This window comes from Rhinoderma darwinii, chromosome 5 (assembly GCF_050947455.1).
Source record: "Rhinoderma darwinii isolate aRhiDar2 chromosome 5, aRhiDar2.hap1, whole genome shotgun sequence".
Lineage (NCBI taxonomy): Eukaryota > Metazoa > Chordata > Amphibia > Anura > Rhinodermatidae > Rhinoderma > Rhinoderma darwinii.
In genome coordinates, this window is record NC_134691.1 from 339,486,135 (window position 1) to 339,513,566 (window position 27,432).

Genomic DNA, 27,432 nt, shown 5'->3' on the forward strand with positions numbered 1-27,432 from the left:
TCTCCCACAATGCAATGCAACAAGTGTAGAATGTTATAGGTCCTCTTGATGTGTTACTGCAACATGGTTAATAGTGATGAGTGAATGTTGATAGATAACAGGGTAAATAAATGCACAGATTACATTGTACAAGGAGAGGGGCTCCCGTCTCGGTGATTTTTACCTGGTCAGGACCTGTTTGATTAAGGTCAAATCCACAAGCATCTGAGTAATGAGGGTAGGGGTCCGCCCAGCCGTTCTCAGTACAGTTCCTGCTGATAATTCCTTCTGTGAACAGGAAAACAAAAAGGATTTCACGTTATTCTCAAAGAAAACGATGTTAAGAAGTGATGAGCGGCTCAGAGATGAACCATCAGGTGTCATACATATCGGCCGCTCAGGGTGAGGAATGTCAAACAATTATGAATATCATAATCATCATCATTATCACCGCCACCATCATAGTCATCATCAATATCCCCACAATCATCATCAATATCATCATAATAATCAATATCATCATCATTACCATCAACATCTCCACCATCATAATCATCATCATCATTATCATTATTACTATCACCGCCACCATCATAGTCATCATCAATATCCCCACAATCATCATCATAATAATCAATATCATCAATTTTATCATCATCATCATCATTACCATCAACATCTCCACCATCATCATCATAATAATCAATATCATCAATTTCATCATCATCATTACCATCATCATCTCCACCATCATCATCAATATCCCCACTATCATCATCATCATTATCATTATCAATATCATCATCATCTCCATCATAATCATCAATATCCCCACTATCATCATCATCATTATCAATATCATCATCAATTTTATCATCATCATCACCACCATCATAATCATCATTAATATCCCCACTATCATTATCATCATTGCCACCATCACAGTCATTATCATCAATATTATTATTAATTTGATTAATATCATCATCATTCTCATAAACATCACCACCAACATCATAATCATCATCATCACCGCCACCATCATAGTCAGCATCAATATCCCCACAATCATCATCAATATCATCATAATAATTATCAATATCATCATCAATTTTATCATCATCATCATCTCCACCACCACCATCATCATCATCATCATCATCATCATCATCATCATCTCCACCATCATAATTATCAATATCCCCACTATCATCATCATTATCATCATCAATTTTATCATCATCATCATCATCATTACCACCATCATCTCCACCACCATCATCATCATCATCACCTCCACCATCATAATTATCAATATCCCCACTATCATCATCATTACCATCATTACCACCATCATTACCACCATCATAATCATCAATATCATCATCATCATTATCAATATCATCATCAATTGTATCATCATCATCACCACCATCATAGTCATCATCAATATCTCCACTATCATTATCATCATCATTGCCACCATCATAGTCATTATCATTATTATTATTAATATGATTAATATCATCATCATCATCGTCGTCGTCACAAACATCACCACCACCACCATCATAAACATCACCACCATCATAGTCATCATCAATATCCCCACTATCATTATCATCATCATTGCCACCATCATAGTCATTATCATTATTATTATTAATATGATTAATATCATCATCATCATCGTCGTCGTCACAAACATCACCACCACCACCATCATAAACATCATCACCATCATAAACATCATCACCATCATAATCATCATCACCATCATAATCATCATGATCATCATAATCATCATCACCATCATAAACATCATCACCATCATAATCATCATGATCATCATAAACATCATCACCATCATAATCATCATCACCATCATAATCATCATCACCATCAATATCATCATCATCATCATAAACATCATCACCATCATAAACATCATCACCATCATAAACATCATCACCATCATAATCATCATCACCATCATAATCATGATCACCATCATAATCATCATCACCATCAATATCATCATCGTCATCATAATCATCATCACCATCATAAACATCATCACCATCATAAACATCATCACCATCATAAACATCATCACCATCATAAACATCATCACCATCATAAACATCATCACCATCATAAACATCATCACCATCATAATCATCATCACCATCATAAACATCATCACCATCATAATCATCATCACCATCATAAACATCATCACCATCATAATCATCATCACCATCATAATCATCATCACCATCATAAACATCATCACCATCATAATCATCATCACCATCATAATCATCATCACCATCATAAACATCATCACCATCATAATCATCATCACCATCATAAACATCATCACCATCATAATCATCATCACCATCATAATCATCATCACCATCATAATCATCATCACCATCATAAACATCATCACCATCATAATCATCATGATCATCATAAACATCATCACCATCATAATCATCATCACCATCATAATCATCATCACCATCAATATCATCATCATCATCTTTATTAATATTGCCACCATCAAAATCCTCATTTTCATCATATGGTTGTAATGACGGCTGCTGCGCACCCAATATACGCTAGAACTGATCTGGTCCTTTTATAAATGGAGAGTTCCGTGACCTGTAAATTAAAGGGGGTTCTCTGCTTTGTGCAATCCCTTTTTGATATAAGGCTCTTACAATGATACGCTGAACTTGGGATGACGCTTTATTAAGTCAGAATTCCCAAATGGAGTATAAAAAATATTTTTTCTAAGCCACACAAACTTTTTAACTCCACCAAATTTGTAGAAGCAACAAATATGACGTAAGCAATAAGAGGATTAATTGGTACTTGTATCGAGAACGCACTGAACTGAACTGAAAGTAAATATATATATTTAACATACATTACAGCATAATAAGAATAATTATTATATAGATTATTGTTATTGTCAATATTATTGATTTTTTAAAAATATATTTCTTATTATTGTCATCAATATTATGAATATGTTTTTTATTATTATTATTATATTTGTATTATTATTATTATTACTATTATTATTATTATTATATTTGTATTATTATTATTACTATTATTATTATTATATTTGTATTATTACTATTATTATTATATTTTTATTATTATTATTATTATTTTATTATTATATTTGTATTATTACTATTATTATTTTTATTATTACTATTATTATTATTATATTTTTATTATTATTATTATTTTATTATTATTATTATATTATTATTATTATTATATTATTATTATTATTATAATTATGTTTATTCTATTTTTCTCATAATGTATCATTAGTTACTTGTTTTGTACTTTCTATGCAGTAAATTACATGAAACAATGACTGAATATCCTATATGTAGCCACTACTATTATTCCCATCATCCTCTTACCTGACTCTAGTTCTTCCAGGCTTTCCAGAGATTCTGCACAATGTGGTTTTGAAACATAAAGAACGAGACCTAATCACTGGTTCAGTCATAAATGAGAGGTGATAATAAACAATGTATCTAAAAATGTAACAAAATGGACAAATATTTACCAAAACTGAATGTAAAACCGACGATGGAATTATCCTTTATAAACCCAATTTGAGGTGCCTTCCGATTTACATTGGTGCTTTAGAGAACCGCACTACTAGGAGCATAATTGTAGAGGTCCCAATCGCACACGGGAACTAAAGCTTGAGGGGGCCCCAAAGGTCCCTCTGCCCCATATAAGTAAACCAATACTATAAAAGAGGATTCACAGTTGGGGGCCCCTGTTATAGATTTGGCTATGGGGCTCAGGAGTTTTAGATAATCCCTCTGCTCCCTACTACTTGACTGCAGAGAATCTCATTCATGTCAATAGGGGGAAGCAAAGCCCAGGATTTAGGTATTGTGCAATGTGATTATTCCATTTTGATAAAAACCAGCAGCTACAATGTGGATAAAATCCTATATGCCGTCATACACTATATCAACGGTCCCCAACCTGTGGCTCTCCAGCTTTTGAAAAACTACAACTCCCAGCAGCCTGGTTTTGAACCATAGCCCTATAAGTTGCCTCTAAAGTACCAATAGCCCAGTGTGCATTATATATACATGTTTATTGAAGAGTGAATAGAATATTTGTCAAGCTCTTACTTACCCAGGTTAGACTGACTATCTGACAGGTCCATATCTGGAAAAAAAAAACAGAAATTTAACATTTTGTTATCACGGCACAAAATCTGTAAAACTTTGCTCATCACCCCCCAACTGTTCCAGATTCAGTGGGACAGTCCCGAATTCCTTTAAGCGCTGTGCTCGGGGGAAGCCCTTGATGTCACTGTCCATATATGGACATTGACGTCAGGGGCTCCTCCTGGAGCGGAATCCCCGGCCAGAGTCGGCAACGGGGACTCCACTCAAGGAGTAGCCACTGACATCACTGTCCATGTACGGACAGTGATATCAGGGCTTCCCTCTAGGAGCATAATCCCCGGCCTATGCTCTGGCTGGGGATTCCACTCCTAGAGGGAGTCCCAATGGCGCTCTCTATTGGGGGGGGGGGGGGGTGGCACTATCTACATGGACACTGTGGCCTTACATAGAGGCACTATCTACAGGGGACACTGTGGTGCTATCTACATGGGTGCTGTATCACTATCTACAGAGGCACTGGCACTAGGGGCAGCTAAGAGGGCATTATACTGTATAAGGTCAACAAGGGGTCATTATACTGTATGGGGCAGCTATGGGGCATTATACCTTATGGGGCAGCTATGGGGGCATTATACTGTATGGGGGCATCTGTGTGGGCATTATACTGTATGGGGCAGCTATGGGGGCAATATGCTGCATGGGGGAATTTGTTTGGGCATTATACTGTATGGGGGCACCTGTGTGGGCATTATACTGTATGGGGGCATCTGTGTGGGCATTATACTGTATGGGTGCATCTGTGTAGGCATTATACTGTATGGTGGCAGCTATGGGGGCATTATTCTGTGTGGGGGCAGCTATTTGGTATTATACTGTGTGGGAGGCACTATGGGAGCCTGATACTGTGTCGGCTGAATCGGGTGTGTATGGGCGGGGATTGGGTGGGATTAGAGGCGTGGCTTGAAAGAAAAATAATTGCCGCGACGCTCTGCGTGCTCCGCATTGGTTATCCATCTTTGTGATAGTTGGCAGGTATGCTTGGCTCCGCCTGAGTCTCAACATTGGACGATTTTTGTATTACAGGGCCTTATTACCCCCCATATAAGAGGCGGTGGATGAAGAGGGGATCTGTATCACAGCGTTTTATCTCTGAAAGGAATACATCATATATAATCCTCCAGGATATTGGATTTCTTACAGAGACGTGCCCTCCACTGAAATGAATGGAAACACTAAAAAGGGGAGTTGTAACTTTGTATTTCAATTTCTCACCGTTTTCAAGAACTCTGCTCTACAGACCTAATACTTCTCACAACTGAGAATTTGTTACAATTATATCTAGTCTAGGCAATCCCTCGTAAAGATGAGTCCATTTCTCAAAATTCGTTTTTGGTCCGATTCGGTCGAACTGGCCGTCAGATTCGATTCGGTCCTAATAAATTTGATGCCAATCTAAGAAGCCACGATTGCCCTTAAATGTCGTGTCTGACACTCTGAGGTCTTCTAGGACTGCATCCAACCCCTTTCAAGCTCTTTAACGCCAGGACAGTATTAGTGATGTCAAAGTGACAGCAACATATATGGCAATGGGTAAACGGATGGCAGCTGGTGAATAAACAGCAGCAGGCATCGGGATCATTTTTGGATCCTTTTATGAATTTTCAAAAACATACAATTTTGCACAATTTTTGGATCCTTTTATTAATTTTCAAAAACATAAAATTTCACGAAAATCCAACAGTGCAGCGTGCTATTAAACTGTGTGTTACACCGTTGGATATTTGAGGTCTTTGAAAATTAGAAAAGGATTCTAAAAATGATCCCTTTTTAATGGCAGATGCGTTTATAGGCATTGCAACAAGAATGTCATAAGAATCTTGACCACTAGATGGCGACGTAGTGAAGCGCACTTTTTCTATAGGTGGAATGCGGGAGATAATAAGGCATCACTAGGAAAACATCACATAAACTGCGACCAAGCACAAAGACTTTTAACATGCAACAACCGTACAAATACAGTGTAACACGGCTGCAGCTGCGATGTGTTTTTCCTGGAAGTCTCCCAGTACATTAAACTTTCATTTGACTGTTGCACAAGATATCACTTCCTATGAAACTTTTAGAAAGATATTAGGAGGGAGTATTGATGGGAGTGATATTCCGTATATTCATAGATGAGGGAATGGTCAGTCGCTATGAACAGCCCCCCGCCTGCATTGTGAGCGCCTCCGGACCAATGAGGATGGGCAGATGTCTCTCAGGCAATGGTATTGGTGTGACATTTATCCCTTTATATTCAGTTTAACACATCAAACATTTTTTCAATGACATGCGTATGATAGAGGCAGACCAGGCAGTTGCTATAGGGCCCATGAGAAAAATGGGGCCCCACCCACACTGGTCTTATCAACCCTTTAGTTTGTTTATTGGCAACAAGTGCTGGGTGGTCATGTCCTGGGATATTAGGGTGTTGTAGCATGCACCAGCCCCAGCAAAGGGGACCAATATGGATTTGTTCTATGCAGTGACATACATAGAAAAGAGGGGGCTCTATAGCAAAGGTTAAAATGATCCCGCCATTTTGGTGCCAATTGCTCCCATCTAGGACAGAAGGGCCTCTAAGCTATTTTCATGACCCTTGGGTAAATTTCCTACCCCCTCTGAAGAGAGAGGACTCCTGCACAGGTTCTTTCCGCCCAGTAACAAATGGTATAAGGCCAACCAATTCTGGGCCCCTCTCTCCAAGGGCCCCATAACAGTCGCATGGTCTGTCTCTATGTTATGTACGCCCCTGGCTCTATGTCCATCTTAGAACATTTTTGCATCTAAATAAAAAAGCAATACAACTGAACCAATGTCCTCCTAAATTTCCCATTATAATAGAATGATACCTGCTCGAATAACATAATTAAATGTATTCATTTTGGTTTTATAAACTGTGAAAAAAAAAAAAGATACTGCAGTGTAGGCCATGGAGACATCGCCTCCTGGTGGTGACTTCAGTCATCGATCAACCAATTCTGGAATAAGGTTAAGAATTATTAGGGGGTAGAAGCAAAGTCCCAACTCTCCACCCTCGTAATCCACAGCGTACATAAAAGCTTATTACAGAAACATTGTATCTATGTACTCTGTGGATGAAAAATGCTAATTACTGCAGTGCATATTTCTACCACTAGGTGCTGCTGGATTACAACAGATATGGTTTAACAGCACAACATGTGGTCATACATGGTATTGCAAGTAAAATTGATCATTCAATGTGAAACATTTTCTTATTGATGTATAAAGTGCCAGAACCCGGAGTGATAGATGATTTATTGTTGTACATTCCCTAGACACGTAATAAGATTATAAACTCTATTCCTGCTTCTCAGATATATATATATATATATATATATATATATATTTATTTTGCTCCCTCTGTTCTCAGACCAGTCGACTTAGTTAACCAATCCTGACTCCTCTTCATACTGAACTATTTATTGACCTCCCTTCTAGAAACAGCGCCAGTCTTGTGCATAAGGTGTATTGACTTGAATGCGGCTGAGCTGCAATACCAGACCCAGCCAGAGTGGTGCTGTTTCTGGAACTACTTACCTAGGCCAAGGAATTTCTTGAAGCTCTTGGGCCCCAATGCAAAAACTTTAACAGGGCCCCCATCTACCATGTGTCATTTATAATACTGGTGTTTTATGTGATAGAGGGGTCCTTGGGACCCCTGAGACACCAGGGCTCGGGTTCCACTCTTACCTCTGTACTCCTTATAGCTGCGCGCCAGGAATCTATAAACCAGCAATAAGTTATTGATGACATTTTCATCTTGCCATCTGCTGGGACCCTGAGTGCTGGTGGCATATATATATATATATAGTGCCCACCTGTCCTACTGGAGGGGATATACACCACCAGTCACCCACTGGCCTAGTCCCTGGTATATTTGGGTGGCTGCTTAGCTAATAGTAAAGTTGATATTTATCCAATAATAATTAGCTACAATGTAGAAATGTATTATTACCCAAATTCCCCTTTAAATAGTATATAAATAATATATAGAGCCGGCCAAATACATACATTGATTGTCACATCTGACCTTCAGATGATAATTCCAGTGAACCCTCCATTAGAATGCACATTTGTCTCAGCTACATTGTCTATTGGAGTCTGTGGTAGTCTGAAATCCACAGGCTGTGGCTGTCCCTCCCCCATGATTTACATGGAATCTTTGCTCTAATAGCTTTGATTGATGACTCCAGATCAGCTGCATTGTCTATTGAAGTCTAAGGACGTCTGAAATCCACCAGAAGCCCAGGAGATTACTCTGCTCCTCTATGATGCTTTACACTGCAGCTTTGCTTGTTCAGATTGGCTGAAGTGTGTAAGCACAAGCTCTGTAGGAAATCCATTACAGCAAAGACAGAATAATTATAAACTACACCGTAACAATCAGTAAGAATAATATTACAGGAAATAATCTAGTAAATTCCCCTTTAAATACACTGATCTAGCAGAGCTGAGCTTGTCATTTAACCTTTTGGAGCTCTATTAGAGTTCATGTTTCTTGATTGTTTATAATGTATGTGGAGATTTATCTTCATTCTCATATAAATCCACAAATTCTACATTGTGATATCCCTATAAGGTGTAACATCATGACAAACTCTGCTCTGCTACACAGTAATAGTCCAATGCGCTAGTTATAAACGTGTGTAGTACTGCAACAAGGGATGCATAACAAGGCAGTTGTGACATTCAGGTGTCTTGGAAAGCTGAGTGACATCCCCGGTGGGTCATGTAGAGTTGTCACCCATCTTTACCAGACAACAAATACAACTCTGCAACATCTGGATGCAATATCGAAAGATTTCCTGCAGGACGACAACCAAGGATCTTGTATTTACTGAGACTTTATTGCAATCACATGAATTTTACATAAACCCGCCGGCCGCGTACATCATAATCGTGAGTCCCCGCGCCGCCATTTTGTATAGCATGCGCGGTATAACCACTTATTATGGTGCCTGGCCCCTCCGGCTAGCGTGGGGGAGGGGATTTATATGACTGTAGTATAATGAGCGTTTTTCCACTTTCTACTCCTCAATAATAAATGTGCGCAGAGCTCAGACGTGTTCTATATATTATTTATTTGTCTAAACATGGCAGCTACAAGAGAGCAGGCGACGCTGCCGTCCAGCTGGTATCTGTAGGTAAACTAATGAATAGTTAATTTGATAAAAAATGTGCATCTGGGGAGCGAGGACGAGAAAATCTGCTTCTCACTCAGTGCGAATCGCGTCTCTGTATCTCAGGCAAAGGCAAATGGACGTCAAAAAACACTGCAACGAAAACCAGCCATAGACAGGACGGTGATCAGTAGACGGGTTATCTGGTATAGAAGTGAAATCTCAGTTAATAGAGGGGGTCAGGTCCCCTGTTCCGGACCCTCCTCTAGTAGCCAGTGGCTCACTCTGGAGGACCCTCCACATCCCTTCTTTACTCAGACAGCCCATTGATTTCAATGAGAACTGTGTAATACTTCATTTTACCTGTGGTGGTGCTGCAGGGAAATTGAACACTTGCTGCCAAGTTCCCAACAGATTGAAGCTGATCGCTGGAGGTTCCAGCAGAAGGATACCCTGAGCTGTGTGTGTGTAGCAGAGCTGTGTGTGTAGCAGAGCTGTGTTTGTAGTAGAGCTGTGTGTAGTGTGTGCACACACACACACACACACACACACACACACACACACACACACCAAACATGCAACAGCGCCACATACAACCGCCACCACTGGGGGTGATTGTGTGCAGGGTGCTCATGGCAGGGTTGTGTGGTGGTTTGTATGGGTGTGTGTGTGTGGGGGGGGGGGTGTGCAGGGTGCTGTTGGGGGGTTGTGTGACGGTTTGCATGGGTGTGTGTGGGGTGTGTGCAGTTTTCTGTTTTTTGAACGGATGGTAAACTGACCCATTAATTTTTATGGGGCCATGCACACTTCCTTTTTATTTCCGGGGTGCTTTTTGCAGATTTTGTGTGTGCTTTTTGCAAGTTTTTGGGCACGTGGTTAGTCCTACCACGGATTCTCCGAACATTTGGAGCATTTTATGCACCAAAGAATTGATCCAACGCTTCTTTTTTATGCAACACGTTTTTTTAAAAGCGCTCGCTTTCCCATTGATGTAAATGAGAAACTTAATCAAGCGTTTGACGCTTTTTTCACGTTTTTTTTACGCATTTCGTGTGCGCTTTTTGGCAAATATTTAGGACTCCCCTTAACTATGGGAATATTTGGCACATTTTACGTGCAAAGGAATTGATTCGACACCTCTTTATTTACACAACGCGTTTTTAAAAAATGCGTGTGTAAAAAAGCGCGTTGTATGTACTAACAGCGCGCTTTACCAATTATGTAAATTAAAAGCGTAATCAAGCCTTTTTTGATGCGGTTTTTGGCACGTAAAATGTGCGAAAAAAGTCTCAAATACACGCCAACTGAAAAGACATTCACCACAGGGGCTTCCCTCTTAACTTTCATCATTCTTAGCCTTTTGGTGTGTCCTGCAGCGTCTACCAGCTGCATTGTAAAAGCTCTCCCAAAATGGGAGCCGGACAATGCTCAGCAATTTGAAGACACCTTTTCCTTTGAGATTCCCTCCCACATTTACAGCAGCTGTGAGTCAGGATGCTTTCCCTTATTCACCTTGCTGTAATTCTTGGAAGTGCTCCCCCTGGTGGCCAACATGGGAAAACATGTAAAATTATTAGTTGATTTTTAATACTTCCCACCATGAGAAAGAAAAAAAAAAATACGGCAAAAAAACATAAAAAATATAATAAAAATACGGAACTCACTTTAAAAAAAAATTTCAATTCGCGACACATTCCCTTTAAGAAGCCCTTTCGTGATCCAGTTGGATGAAGTGTAGGAACTGCTTTCACATTTTCCTATATAATTAAAAGGGTTTTCCACTTTGGACAGTGTCTTGTTAGAAGGGTCTCTCGACAAAAACCTGACTACAGTGTGTCTTGTTGCAGGGACCCTTAGCGATCAGCTGTAAGTTGTGCAGGAACTGAGGAGCTAGTGTTCAATTTCCCTACAGCGCCTCCACAGGAAAACGTAAGCATTACACAACTGTTATTAAAAATGAATGAGCTGGGTGACCACGTGAGCGGGCGTGTTTCATGAGCTCCTTCTCTCGTCTCTCCCCTCCTCACCTGTTCAGAGCATGGTGTTTGCTGCAGGTATGCGGTGAGTTTTTTTTTATAACATTAATTGTTAATGTTTTTGAAATTGGCGACTACATTTTTAATTTTTTCACCCCAAAGACACTAAAGTAATTTTTTTTTTTTTAGTCAGGAACACATTGAACCTCTGGAAAAAGCTACTTCCTAATAGAGACCTGTCCGAGTATCTCATCACTGGGGCCCGTTAGCTCCAATTCCCACAACAAAGGCACCACACGCTCGAATGAGCGCCAAATTAAAAAAACGCTTCAGGGTTGGTTGGAGATTTCCATTACACAGAATCATTGATTACAAGGCCACCTCTTCCCTTATATCCACCCCGATCACATAGACATAGATTACATAGATCAGCTCTTAAAGCTGCCATTCCCAGTATACAACCACTAGGGGGCACTAGTAGGCCTGGGAGATAGTCTGTTCTGGTTCAGTAACAATTGACGTCAACATGACTCAAGCTTGTGTCACAATGTAATACTGCCGGGTGTCATTTATCTACTAATTTATCAATGTGCTATCACCCCGGGAAGCGGCTCCTCGTACGTCGTACGCAGCCCACATAATATACACTGAATCACATCTCTTCACAAGTTTTATGCAAGTTTTACTTTGCAAATTTTAACTTTATATGAAAAATTACAGATCAAGGATTATCAGTCAGTTCTAATACAGGAGAAAAAGTGCATTTACCTGCCCCACCAGCAGAGGGAGATACCATAATTCCAAATAAACCAGTTTGATTAGGATTTTCTTATTTCCTCTAAAGAGACCGAGGCAGATTTACTATGTGACTATGATCGCACGGCGGAAAAATACGACAAAGATTTGGCGGCAGAAATCTGAGGGTGAGCTCCGGCTTTGCATGCAGAATATGGGGCATACACCGCTATTATGCGGAATAAGTGTGGAAACCGCGTTAAGAAGGGACATGTCTTCAGTTCTGCACGCAGAAAATGTCAAATATTTAAAATAATTGGCACGCTTTTTGTGGGCTTTCTTCCGGCTTATTTCAGTATGGAAGTAGAAGTCCGTCGCCCTCAACCATGTACGCAGCACGCCGCAGGAAGTCTTACGGTTTCTTCTCCAACATCAGATGGAGCAACACCTTGAATGCACGGGCGCAGCTCAGGGGCGCACGCAGGGCGGTTCTCCAGTTGCCCGGAAAAACCCTGATGTGACCAGTGCCGGATTATCATTGGAGTTCCAGCTCCAGGTCCCCCTGACCCAATTGTATCCGCGTCCTTAAAGGGGTAGTGTGTGGTACTATCTACATGGACACTGCGACATTATCTACAGGGGGCAAGGTGGAAGTGTCTATTTGGGCACTGCAACACTATCTACATGGGGCACTATATAGCACTATCTACTTGGCACTGTGGCACAATATACAGAGGGTAATGTGTGGCACAATCTACATGGACACTGCAGCATTATCTACAGGGGGCACTGTGGAAGTGTCTATTTGGGCACTGTGGCACTATCTACATGGGGCACTATATAGCACTATCTACTTGGCACTGTGGCACTATCTACAGAGGGTAATGTGTGGCACAATCTACATGGGCACTGCAGCATTATCTACAGGGGGCACTGTGGAAGTGTCTATTTGGGCACTGCGACACTCTACAGAAGGTAATATGTGACACTGTCTACATGGGCACTGCAGCATTATCTACATGGGCACTATAGCACTATCTAGAGAGGGGAGTGTGTGCCATTATTTACATGGGCACTGTGGCAGTATCTACAGGGGGCAGTATCTACAGGGGCGCTGTGGCATTATCTACGCTGGCTTTTATGTTGAGTAGTGGTCAGTAAATATTCTCTAGCCTAGCCCTTTATATTAGAGCTTTTAATATAAGGGCTAGGCTGGTGGATACCTGCAGACCAATACACGTAGGGCAGCCGGAGCGTGGCAAAAATAACTTGGTTTAAAAAGTGTGCATTTGGAAGCCCCCTTTAAAAATCCTGTGTTTGCCCCTTGTAGCTATAGGGGGTGCAGAGCTAGTCATCCCACCCAGACCCTGCTGCCTGAAGGGGCCCTAAGGCCCCTACGCCAAAAATGGAACATGGCAGGTGAGGGGTCCTAGTATAGATTTTGTATTGGGCTATGGAGCTTCAATTAACACTTCTGCTGGAGTAAACACTACATTTTCCACAATGCATCGCAGTAGAGCAGGCTTTGCAGATGCAATGAACAAGCAGGAGGATGGGGAGAGGAAGAAGCAAACAGAATTATGATTGCAGCTCTGGAAGGGACTGGAGTAAAATACATGATGTAACTCAAGATCAGAAAAGCAAAGTACGGGCAAAGGTACTGAATATTATACACTGTGCAGGTGTAAACGGAAGTTTAAAGACGGAGCAAAACTAACAGCCGTAAAGTGCTCTGGTTGACTGGTCAGGGGCCACAGAAAAGGGTCCACAATCTGATTTAGCCCTCTCCACAGTATACGCACCTGCTTGCCAAGGTATATTATTTTCTAGCCTAATCTGCAAATTACCCATAAAAAAATTCTGGGTGCCTGGAGGCAGCACTAGGAGGAGCAAACTGCAGACAGATTTATACAGCTCTCATTCAAGCTCCTCCGCTTCTTGCCATGTCATACCCTAGGATGTTTTACTTTTCAGGATGAGATGTCTCAGGATTTCAGGATACACCTTAAAGAACCCAGCGTTGCAGCTTTTCGAAACCCATGCAGAATTGTCAGTCTTTACTGTCGTTCTAGCATTCTATTCATCAACCAGCGAGATTAGGATCCAAAGCTTTATTGGTTCCTTCTACATGGTTGCGTTCTGTAGTGGAAATGTGGGAGAACACAGAAAAAAAGGGACTTCACTGACTGAGGTGACTCTCAATGCTGCCTCTGTGGCTGTGATTTGTGAGGTCTCCTATGAGAGATGTTATAGTCAGAGATAAAATCCATATTTTGTCTTCAGATAATGAGAAATTAGATCAATTCTACATGCTCTAAAATGTTGTCAAGGTGTTTCGGTGCCGCACCTGCCGCTTACTGATTACCTCGTCCTAATTAGACAAACAACATAGGATACAAAAATAAGACTCGTCCCGTAGCCACAGCAACTGAAAAGCAGGCAGCGCGGAATGCGAGATGATGTGAGCTAATGAACGCCGCTACAGTCTGCACCGAGCTCTGTCATATTGTCTGTTATCTATTACTGGCATAGCATATGTGCAGCTGTCTAGGGGCTCAATCTCCGATACTCTCCAGTTCCAGGTAGCAGCACTGTTCACTGAGCTATCTGGGATGTTGGACAGCTCCCTTCCCAGTCCCAGAGTCCAGTTATACCAAGGTCTGCTAATTAGCAATAGTGTTCCAGGTCTGTTTAGCCGCAGCCTCTGACTTCCAATATAATCTGGCCCTTGCACTTCTTCTAGTCAGATTATTGAGTTTCCTGCCTCTAATCTAGCTCATTGCTGCCTTAATCTGAGTACCGAACTTGGATTGTTTCTTGACCACATCTCATCCTTACTCTACAACCTGTTGCAGCTTATCTGTGTACTGAACTTGGATTGTTTCTTGACCACGTCTCATCCTCACTCTACAACCTGTTGCCGCTTATCTGTATACCAAACTTGGATTGCTTCCAACCGCATCTCTGCTTCACACTGCAAGCTGTTGCCTGTTATCTGAGTACTGAACTTGGATTGTTTCTTGACCACGTCTCTTCCTCACTCTACAAACTGTTGCTGTTTATCTGTGTACCGAACTTGGATTGTTTCCTGACCACATCTCTGCCTCATGCTCTAACCTGTTGCCTCTTATATGTGTACTGAACCTGGACTGCTACTTGTCTATTCTTGCTTAATAACACCATCTTTCTGAATTGTTTCAGCCACTGGACTCTGAACCTGCTTTCAGACGCTAACAGGGACCATGCAGGCAAAAGGGGCCAGGCTTTCTCTTAAAGGGGTTGCCCATGATAGACAACACCTTTCCATATGACCTGTTAAGGTTTATGGATGTAATAGCAATAACCCCCTCTATTATAGCTTTTTTTTTTACAATTTTATAATTAGGTTAAAAAAAAAAATATTTGATTATATTCTTAATATACCTTTATAGGTTTTGGGGCTCCAAATGCCTGCTTTCCTTCATACACTCATAGAGTAACATGACAAAATTCTGGCTGCCCGCAGCCACCACTAGGGGAGCAGAGGAGATTTAATTGAAACTGTACAAATCTGTATCCAGCAGCTCCCCCTAGTGGTGGCTCCAGGCATTCCGAATTTCATCTTTATTTTACATTTAAATGACATCAGTAACGCTTGTTCATTCTTACCATCCTCAGACTCGATCATGCTGAACCACGCCGGACATCGATTATAAGCAACCTTGCCAACCACTGTAGGCATCCAGCAGGTTATGTTATCCCAATCTCCAGGGCATCCTGAAACAAGAGATAATATTATATTTATTAACAAGACACAGATAATACAGGATTTGATATGTGTGCTGCAATAAAATATCTGTTCGGTGCGGTAAAATAAAGCAATGATCAAAACTCTCCATAAATGCAGCATGTGAACATAACCTCAATGTCAATTTTTTCAAATTTAAATAGGTCCAAAATCCTGTGTTAAGAAAATTCTTAATATAGCTTTAAGGGTTAGAGGTTTTCTGATACAGAGTTCCAAATTCCCTGCAGAAACATAGAGTTAAAAGGATAGGATTCTGTCGACCTGCAGCCACCACTAGAGGGAGCTCACTACATACAGATATATACATTGAACTCAATACTACAACAGTATGCAATAAGCTTCTAAGCTCCCCTAGTGGTGGCTGCAGGTAGTCAGAATTTTATCATGTAACGCTATTTCTATGCAGGTGAATTGGAGCTCTGTATCAGAAAAATGGAGGTCTGACCCCTGTAAAAATATATTATGAAATGAATCAGCGCATGATATGAATCTAAAAATGATACAATGATAAAAGGTGGATATTCAATTTATTTTTTAAAGTTCAGGGGGAGACTGATCGTCCTCTACTGCCCCCTAGAAATCTCCACCTTCCTCCTTCTGGCAGCCAGCACTGGAAGAACTTGGGGTGCAATATTAATTTTACCAATCCTTTTACGTAATGTGGTGACAAAATTCGATCCCCACTAAAGAGTTAATAATAATAATAATAAATGAAGAAAAAAATTATAAACCATAACCAACATCTCTACTAGAAATTTACGCAAATTTTGACGCTAATTTTCCCCTTGTTAAAGGGGGTTTCCAGCCACTAAAAACTGATGGTTTATCCTCAGGATAGGCCATCAATAGCTGATGGGTCGGGGTGCGACTTTCGGGACCCCTGTCGATCAGCTGTTTTGAAGGGGCTGCAGTGCTCAATCGGAGAATGGGAACAATGGGAAAAAGGCTGCAATACCTGTGAATCTCCACTAAATGCGTGTCGACAGCCCATAGTGAGTTAGAAGAAATGAAGGAGAAGCAGCGCTCGTACGATCGTCGGGGGTCCTGAAAGTCAGACCCCGACCCTAAACCTAGTGATAGCTTATCCTCCATCAATTTTTAGTGGCAGGAAACCCCTTTAAATATAATTTTCTTCCGGAGCATCCGGCGCTGAAATCCTGCGAGATGCCAATACAGGAGCGCTGCTAATGAACTCCTTTTTTCCCAGGAAAGTGGCGCTGGTGGCGAATAGAACTGGACACCGTGTTTACTTATTTACATCGCACTTCTGTGAATTGTAGAATCTTCTGCAGCCAGCGGAAAGTTCACACTTGGGTACAGAGTGTAAATCATTTTCGCTTCAAGTGTCAGGAGGAGGGCGAGCAGTGGAGCGAGAGATAAGATGCAGCATTGTGCTGGGAAACAATACAAGGCGGCTACAGGCATTCACACTAGTCAGACAGCGGCTTTAGTGAGATAATACCCTGGGAAGGTCTGCGGCGTGATACGAATCCACTTGCATCCTAATGAGTAGCGCCATTTTTTCTCTATACACCCCACAGTGACCGTCAGCCCTTTCTTATATTTGTTTGCTGATTTTATCAATATGAAGAATCTTACAGAAATTGTTGAAAAATTGCATGCAACGTTGTGTCCCCTGCATCAGCCCACTAACTACAATGTGACGCGACATACATTAGTACGGTCCACGGAAGCTGAAATACGCCAAAGTTGTTGTTTTCCACTGGTCTCATAACTCCCAACTGTGGCATTGACTTTTTTGGGGCTTATGCAAATGTACCAAAAAAATAGGCATTTATGGGGGTTTGTAATAATTCCTGAGCTCCTTGGGGGCGGGGCTTTGGGATTTAAATGTTGAGAGGTATGCTGGGAGGTAGAGCCGATTAGGACAACATAGACCCAGTGCATCTCCCTAACTCTAACCATAGCTAAGTACTAGTATGATGCGCCCATCTGTAATGGTTTGTGTAGGCACGTTATCGCACCGCAGCTGGAGTATTATCTGTTGTAGCCGATAGGCTTGTCCAGTCTCCTAAACATTCAGCTTTATTGTTGTATAATGGAAAGTTCTGCAACCGTCTAATAGACTTTGTGTTTTAATTTCTTACCATTTTCAAAATCTTTGCTTGATGTTAGTGAATGGAAACATACATTGTTCACATTAAGAGACTAGAAAGAGCTCTGAAATACTTAACAAACCATTGGGCATGGCTTGGGCAGGTTTTTTCGGCCTCAGGATGTAGACAAGATATTTCCAAGAGAGCTTGAAAATGGTGGAAAATGGAAACCGAGATCTTGGAGTGCAGAGGAGATGAAACAGTGTGAAGGAAGATGAAGAATCGTTCATTACATGTTATCTTATAATGAAGCTCCATTGGACGGTCTATACTGAAACACGTCGTGATAATACTGGAAACACAATATGGGAAAATTACTCAGAAGCTACATGACGAGTTGTGTTGTGTGATTCCCTAAGGAAGTCGGTCCCTGTGGGGAGAGGAGGGGGATGCAGCTGCAGTAACTTTCCCTCAGGCCCCATTCACACGACCATATTTTCATCTAACCGTAAATACGGTCTGTATTGCATCTGTATTTGATCCGTATAAACTGATCCGTAAATAAATAAAAAAACGAGGCTGCAAATGATGTCACCAATATGTTGCATAGCAACGCTTCCGTAAATACGGACGGTTTACAGATGCACATCCATAGCCGTCCGTATTTACGGAAACGCTTATAGGCTTCCATGGGCGAGACAATGCCGTAATTACGGACAAGAATAGACAGGTTCTATAATTTTTTTAGCACGGACTCCCATCAGTAAAAATACTGAAAGATGTCCGCGGCCAATAGAAATGAATGGGTCCGTAATTACGGATAAAATATCCGGTCGTGTGCATGGGGCATTACAGCAGACAATACTCTGATAATAGACGGCTTATAGAGAATGCTACGATACCTGGCAGCATGTCATGACACTACTGACATAGTACACCGGAAGAATACAGGCTGCTATAAACATCTGTATTCTGCAATGACAACTTTAAGGGAAGCAGTGAGGAAATATAGAATTCCTCCAGAGTCTTATGGGATTGATCTCAAATTGCTTATTGGAAAATTGCTTAGAAGGCAATCCCCTCTGTCTGTAGCCAGTTGAAGCGAAATAATTTGTGATGAACCGTCCAAGGTTAAGCTCTTCAGACATTAATTGAGATCCATTGGTGCATTGTGCGGGGGAGGAGGGTGAAGTACGACATGTGTAATATAAATATCCCCTCTTATCCAGGAATATTGAGTGCACAGGGTTAAGTGTGTCATAAAGTCTTAGATCCAGAGTCTGATACTTCGCAGTCTGTACATCCAGGATACTGCGTATGGAAACAGTAACCCGCACAAACATTTACATTGTAGCAGTAACATTCCAGATCCTACATACAAGACTTAATTCCTTACTAAAAACTGAGGAGGAGAATGTGGAAAGCTGGAGTAAAGCGAGCACAAAAGGGGCAAATTCTTATTTAGATAAAGTCCTCTATGACTCTACCCCCAACTTATGTGCCCATATACCGCAGAGCACGTTAAACCCAATATCGAGCCATAAATGAATAAATCTGATGCTGGAGAACAGCTCTTTCTGCAACTATCTCAGATTTCTCAAAATTATTGGTTAAAATAGCATTTTGTCACTGAATGGAGCTTTTATTTCAGCACTCTATGGTTGTATTATTTCAGCACTGTATGGTTGTATTATTTCAGCACTGTATGGTGGTATTATTTCAGCACTGTATGGTGGTATTATTTCAGCACTGTATGTTGGTATTATTTCAGTACTGTATGGTTGTATTTCAGCACTGTATGGGGGTATTATTTCTGTACCGTATGCTTGTATTATTTCAGTAATGCATGGTTATATTATTTCAGCACTGTATGGTGGTATTTATTCAGTACTGTATGGTGGTATTATTTCAGCACTGTATGTTGGTATTATTTCAGTACTGTATGATTGTATCATTTCAGCACTGTATGGTTGCATTTCAGAACTGTATGGTGGTATTATTTTTGTACCGTATGCTTGTATTATTTCAGTACTGTATGGTTGTATTATTTCAGCACTGTATTGTTGTATTATTTCAGCGCTGTATGGTGGTATTTATTCAGTATTGTATGCTTGTATTATTTCAGCACTGTATGGTGGTATTATTTCAGCACTGTATGGTTGTATTATTTCAGCACTGTATGCTTGTATTATTTCAGCAGTGTATGGTTGTATTATTTCAGCAATGTATGGTGGTATTATTTCAGAACTGTATGGATATATTATTTCAGCACTGTATGGTTGTATTATTTCAGCACTGTATGGTTGTATTATTTCAGCACTGTATGGTTGTATTATGTCAGCACTGTATGCTTGTATTATTTCAGCACTGTATGGTTGTATTATTTCAGCAATGTATGGTTGTATTATTTCAGTACTGTATGTGGTATTATTTCAGCACTGTATGGATGTATTATTTCAGTACTATATGGTTGTATTATTTCAGCACTGTATGATTGTATTATTTCAGCACTGTATAGTTGTATTATTTCAACACTGCTTGGATGTATTATTTCAGCACTGTATGGTGGTATTACTTCAGAACTGAATGCTTGTATTATTTCAGCACTGTATGGTGGTATTACTTCAGAACTGAATGCTTGTATTATTTCAGTACTGTATGGTTGTATTATTTCAGCATTGTATGGTTGTATTATTTCAGCACGGTATGGTTGTATTATTTCAGCACTGTATGTTGGTATTATTTCAGTACTGTATGGTTGTATTATTTCAGCACTGTATGGTTGTATTTCAGCACTGTATGGTGGTATTATTTCTGTACCGTATGCTTGTATTATTTCAGTACTGTATGGTTGTATTATTTCAGCACTGTATTGTTGTATTATTTCAGCACTGTATGGTGGTATTATTTCAGCACTGTATGTTTGTATTATGTCAGCACTGTATGCTTGTATTATTTCAGTACTGTATGCTTGTATTATTTCAGCACTGTATTGTTGTATTATTTCAGCACTGTATGCTTGTATTATTTCAGCACTGTATGGTTGTATTTCAGCACTGTATGGCTGTATTACAGCACTGTATGGTGGTATTATTTCTGTACCGTATGCTTGTCTTATTTCAGTACTGTATGGTTGTATTATTTCAGCACTGTATTGTTGTATTATTTCAGCACTGTATGGTGGTATTATTTCAGCACTGTATGCTTGTATTATGTCAGCACTGTATGCTTGTATTATTTCAGTACTGTATGCTTGTATTATTTCAGCACAGTATTGTTGTATTATTTCAGCACTGTATGCTTGTATTATTTCAGCACTGTATGGTTGTATTATTTCAGCAATGTATGGTTGTATTATTTCAGTACTGTATGGTGGTATTATTTCAGAACTGTATGGATATATTATTTCAGTACTGTATGGTTGTATTATTTCAGCACTGTATGGTTGTATTATTTCAGCACTGTATTGTTGTATTATTTCAGCACTGTATGGTGGTATTATTTCAGCACTGTATGGTGGTTTTTATTCAGTATTGTATGCTTGTATTATGTCAGCACTGTATGGTTGTATTTCAGCACTGTATGGTGGTATTATTTCTGTACCGTATGCTTGTATCATTTCAGTACTGTATGGTTGTATTATTTCAGCACTGTATTGTTGTATTATTTCAGCACTGTATGGTGGTATTATTTCAGCACTGTATGCTTGTATTATGTCAGCACTGTATGCTTGTATTATTTCAGCACTGTATGGTTGTATTATTTCAGTACTGTATGGTGGTATTATTTCAGAACTGTATGGATATATTATTTCAGTATTGTATTGTTGTATTATTTCAGCACTGTATGGTGGTATTATTTCAGCACTGTATGGTGGTATTTATTCAGTATTGTATGCTTGTATTATGTCAGCACTGTATGCTTGTATTATTTCAGTACTGTATGTGGTATTATTTCAGCACTGTATGGTGGTATTACTTCAGAGCTGAATGCTTGTATTATTTCAGTACTGTATGGTTGTATTATTTCAGCATTGTATGGTTGTATTATTTCAGCACGGTATGGTTGTATTATTTCAGCACTGTATGTTGGTATGATTTCAGTACTGTATGGTTGTATTATTTCAGCACTGTATTGTTGTATTTCAGCACTGTATGGTGGTATTATTTCTGTACCGTATGCTTGTATTATTTCAGTACTGTATGGTTGTATTATTTCAGCACTGTATTGTTGTATTATTTCAGCACTGTATGGTGGTGTTATTTCAGCACTGTATGCTTGTATTATGTCAGCACTGTATGGTGGTATTATTTCAGTACTGTATGCTTGTATTATTTCAGCACTGTATTGTTGTATTATTTCAGCACTGTATTGTTGTATTATTTCAGCACTGTATGGTTGTATTAGTTCAGCAATGTATGGTTGTATTATTTCAGAACTGTATGGTTGTATTATTTCAGCACTGTATTGTTGTATTATTTCAGCACTGTATGGTGGTATTATTTCAGCACTGTATGGTTGTATTATTTCAGCACTGTATTGTTGTATTTCAGCACTGTATTGTTGTATTTCAGCACTGTATGGTGGTATTATTTCTGTACCGTATGCTTGTATCATTTCAGTACTGTATGGTTGTATTATTTCAGCACTGTATTGTTGTATTATTTCAGCACTGTATGGTGGTATTATTTCAGCACTGTATGCTTGTATTATGTCAGCACTGTATGCTTGTATTATTTCAGCATTGTATGGTTGTATTATTTCAGCACGGTATGGTTGTATTATTTCAGCACTGTATGTTGGTATGATTTCAGTACTGTATGGTTGTATTATTTCAGCACTGTATGGTGGTATTATTTCAGTACTGTATTGTTGTATTTCAGCACTGTATGGTGGTATTATTTCTGTACCGTATGCTTGTATTATTTCAGTACTGTATGGTTGTATTATTTCAGCACTGTATTGTTGTATTATTTCAGCACTGTATGGTGGTATTATTTCAGCACTGTATGCTTGTATTATTTCAGCACTGTATTGTTGTATTATTTCAGCACTGTATTGTTGTATTATTTCAGCACTGTATGGTTGTATTAGTTCAGCAATGTATGGTTGTATTATTTCAGAACTGTATGGTTGTATTATTTCAGCACTGTATGGTGGTATTATTTCAGCACTGTATGGTTGTATTATTTCAGCACTGTATTGTTGTATTTCAGCACTGTATTGTTGTATTTCAGCACTGTATGGTGGTATTATTTCTGTACCGTATGCTTGTATCATTTCAGTACTGTATGGTTGTATTATTTCAGCACTGTATTGTTGTATTATTTGAGCACTGTATGGTTGTATTATTTCAGCACTGTATGTTGGTATGATTTCAGTACTGTATGGTTGTATTATTTCAGCACTGTATTGTTGTATTTCAGCACTGTATGGTGGTATTATTTCTGTACCGTATGCTTGTATTATTTCAGTACTGTATGGTTGTATTATTTCAGCACTGTATTGTTGTATTATTTCAGCACTGTATGGTGGTATTATTTCAGCACTGTATGCTTGTATTATGTCAGCACTGTATGGTGGTATTATTTCAGTACTGTATGCTTGTATTATTTCAGCACTGTATTGTTGTATTATTTCAGCACTGTATTGTTGTATTATTTCAGCACTGTATGGTTGTATTAGTTCAGCAATGTATGGTTGTATTATTTCAGAACTGTATGGTTGTATTATTTCAGCACTGTATTGTTGTATTATTTCAGCACTGTATGGTGGTATTATTTCAGCACTGTATGGTTGTATTATTTCAGCACTGTATTGTTGTATTTCAGCACTGTATTGTTGTATTTCAGCACTGTATGGTGGTATTATTTCTGTACCGTATGCTTGTATTATTTCAGCACTGTATGGTTGTATTATTTCAGCAATGTATAATAATAATAATTATTATTATTATTTATATAGCGCCAACATATTACGCAGCACTTTACAATTTAGAGGGGACATGAAACAAACAATATCAGACATTACATAGTGACAAAGTTAATTTACAATTCAAACCTGGGGAGTGAGGACCCTGCTCGCAAGAGCTTACAATCTATGAGGAGTGAGGACCCTGCTCGCAAGAGCTTACAATCTATGAGGACATAAGGGAGACACAAAGTGTAATAGTGTTTGTTCTGTACAATGGTCCGGCCATTTTTATACACATGCGGTGGTAACATAAAGCTGCATGAGCCGGTCACCAGCCAGTATCCGTGTATGACAGACATGAAGAGAAGGAGTGTGAGGGAATCTTATCCTGATGACTAATCTAAATGGAGGGCCATGGAAAGGAGTCAGATTAGGGAATGTTATAGGCCTGTCTAAATAGATGTGTTTTCAGGGCACGTTTAAAACTGTGGATATTGGGAATTAATCGGATTGTCTGGGGTAGCACATTCCAGAGGACGGGTGCAGCACGAGAGAAATCCTGGAGACGGGAGTGGGAGGTTCGGATTATGGAGGATTTTAATCTAAGGTCGTTGGCAGAACGTAGAGCCCGAGTAGGGTGGTAGACAGAGATGAGGGAGGAGATGTAAGGAGGTGCAGCACTGTGGAGAGCTTTGTGGGTGAGAGTAATAAGTTTGAATTTTATTCTGAAGGGGATGGGCAACCAGTGCAGTGACTGGCACAGATTAGAGGCATTGGTGTAGCGGTTGGTCATAAAGATGAGCCTGGCTGCTGCATTGAGGATAGATTGGAGAGGGGAGAGTTTAGTGAGGGGAAGACCGACTAGTAATGAGTTACAGTAGTCAAGACGAGAGTGAATCAGAGCAACAATGAGAGTTTTGGCTGTTTCCTCCGTAAGAAAAGAGCGGATTCTGGAGATGTTTTTGAGGTGAAAATGACAGGAGCGTGAAAGTGATTGTATGTGAGGAGTAAAGGAAAGATCTGAGTCAAAAATAACCCCGAGACAGCGGGCGTGCTGCTTAGGAGTGATGGTAGTGCCACACACAGAGATGGAGACATCAGGTTTAGGGAGGTTAGTAGATGGTGGGAACACAAGGAGCTCAGTTTTAGAAAGATTCAGTTTCAGATAGAGAGAGGACATGATGTTAGAGTCAGCGGACAGACAATCACTGGTGTTCTGTATTAGAGAAGGGGTGATGTCACGGGAAGAGGTATATAATTGGGTGTCATCAGCGTAGAGATGGTACTGGAAGCCAAATCTGCTCATGGTTTGTCCAATAGGAGCTGTGTAGAGAGAAAAGAGCAGCGGACCTAGGACTGATCCCTGAGGAACTCCGATATCAAGGGGAAGAGGAGAAGAGGTGGAACCAGCAAATGACACACTGAATGAGCGGTCAGAGAGATAGGAGGAAAACCAAGAGAGAGCCGCGTCCTTGAGGCCAATAGAGTGGAGCATGTTAAGTAGGAGTTTGTGGTCTACAGTATGGCTGTTTTATTTGGGTACTGTATGGCTGTAATATTTGAGCATTGTATGGCTGTGTTATATGTACACTGTATGACAGTGTTATTTGGGCACTGTATGGTGGCATTATATAGACATTGTATACCTGTGTTATATGGACACTGTACGTCCATACCATTTTTACATTCTAATCTTTCCCTGGCTACAGTTTCTTTACTCCCCCTCCTTGGATACATCTCCTCCCCCTCCCCGTTCTGCTGTATCTTTTCTCTCATCCTCTTCCTCTCTGATTTCTATTCCTTTCTCTTCCCTGGCTGCCATGGCTCCTCTGCCCTTCCTCCTACCCCTGTTATATTGTCCTTCTTAGTCTCCTCACATCTTATTCCTCACCATTTAGCAAATGCTTGATTGAAAAATAATTCCATTTCCTATTTCAAAAGAGGTTCTGCAGCATCTAAGAAGCTCATGTTGTCAACTTTCATCCTACAAATAGACCTTAATGCATATTCCAAAGGACGGATATGTAGATATTGTGAAGTTGACCCGTCAGATTTCATTGTTATTACATCTGAGTGCAGGAAAACCTGAGGCTTTTTATGTTACACAGAATTACAATGAAGCAATTGATGCTTTGTCTGGTAATTTTCTGCACTCCAGCCTTAAAATAAATTTCAGTCTCTATTTACTGGAGAAAAATGTTAAATTAATTTCTCAATAACCCCATTATTCTGCAAATCAAGTGAGAGGATAAATCCTAAACAAGATGCAATGATCTTCCGAATCCAATTTTAAATTAAAGGGGGCGTCCATTGTTGTGCCAATAAATTTTAATCAGTGGATAATGAAGTCCTACGTTTTTCTAATAGACTTTGCATTTCAATTCCTTACCATTTTCAGGAATTCTGCTTGCTGTAAGTGAATAGGAGGCTTAAAACCTGTCCTGATAACAATAATTGCGGAATATAATAATAAATAAAAAAACTTTACAGAAGAGGAAAACTGAACCATAGGTGGCCATTACAGCTCCCTGTAGGGTTATTACCAAAACATCAGCTAATCTCCTGTACTATGAGGCCATGTTCAGACGTGGCAGAATTTGCTGCAAATTTTGTTGTAAATTCGTGGCAATTAACGCAACGAATCTGCAGCAACATTTGCATATTCCACAGGTAATTCAGACATTACGGACTTGCCACAGATTTCAGCCTTTGCATTGCAAAGGCTGAAATCCGTAGTGAAAATCCTCGGCTTCTCCGTTGGCGGCCATGCATGGTGCACCGTAGCCTATTTTCCGCAACGCCCGCACTAAGTTCCTAAAAAGGCATAGACAGCAATGGGAAAAAAGTCTGCTGCGGATTGTCCCCAGCGGAATTCCACAGCAATTCCTCCACATCTGAACATGCCCTTAAAATGCTCCCCTTTATGCACTCTCTTCCTGGTCTCTAGCCTGCACCCTCCAAAAAAAATAATGGGTTCCTTTATTACCATGAAATGCATCTGGACTTTATGGGTTATGTAGCAGATAGAAGACGTTAATCTCTCCCCCAAACAACAGATTCTTCCCCTTTGTCGTTCTGAATTCAGTGATTCGCCAGTCCATAGAATATAATGGGAGAAACAATTTCATCTTAAATTTACCAGAATGAAATCATAAACTTGAAAAATGGATTCACCCGATAGGGACAAAAAAAAATGTGCACATCTCCAACCATGACCTTATTCACTACAATGGAAACTCATGTAAATATTCACACCTGGCTTTTTTTGTTGTTGTGGGTTTTGCCCAATTTTTTAAACAATTTGTAAAACTTTTTGAAAAATCATTAATAATTGCGATAAAAGCCACAACAAAAATGGCGTGTGTGAACTCCCTTCAATATGAGCCTATTCCAGAGGGATTGTGGTTATATAGAGCGGTACTGCCGGTTGTAGTTATAGTTTGCTTTAGGCCTTATTCACACGAAGGTATTTTACGTCCGTGATACGTGAGTGAAAATCACGCGCTTCGCACGGACCTATGTTAGGCAATGGGGACGTTCAGACTGTCCATAATTTTCACACAGCGTATGTCCGCTGCGTAAACTCACGACATGTCCTATACTTGGCCG

General features: G+C 39.9%; 1 protein-coding gene across 2 annotated transcripts in view; it reads right to left on the minus strand.

Moving 5' to 3' along the window:
• The window catches only part of LOC142652219 (pituitary adenylate cyclase-activating polypeptide type I receptor-like), a 224,375-nt gene that overhangs the window by 84,224 nt on the left and 112,719 nt on the right, over positions 1-27,432 (minus strand). For both annotated transcript variants that reach the window (XM_075827814.1, XM_075827815.1), the window contains exons 4-7: positions 15,715-15,822; positions 4,177-4,209; positions 3,438-3,470; positions 164-267 (exon numbers count right to left, since the gene is read on the minus strand). In XM_075827814.1, the coding sequence (XP_075683929.1) occupies positions 164-267; positions 3,438-3,470; positions 4,177-4,209; positions 15,715-15,822 (278 nt within the window). The remainder of the gene's footprint in view (positions 1-163; positions 268-3,437; positions 3,471-4,176; positions 4,210-15,714; positions 15,823-27,432) is intronic.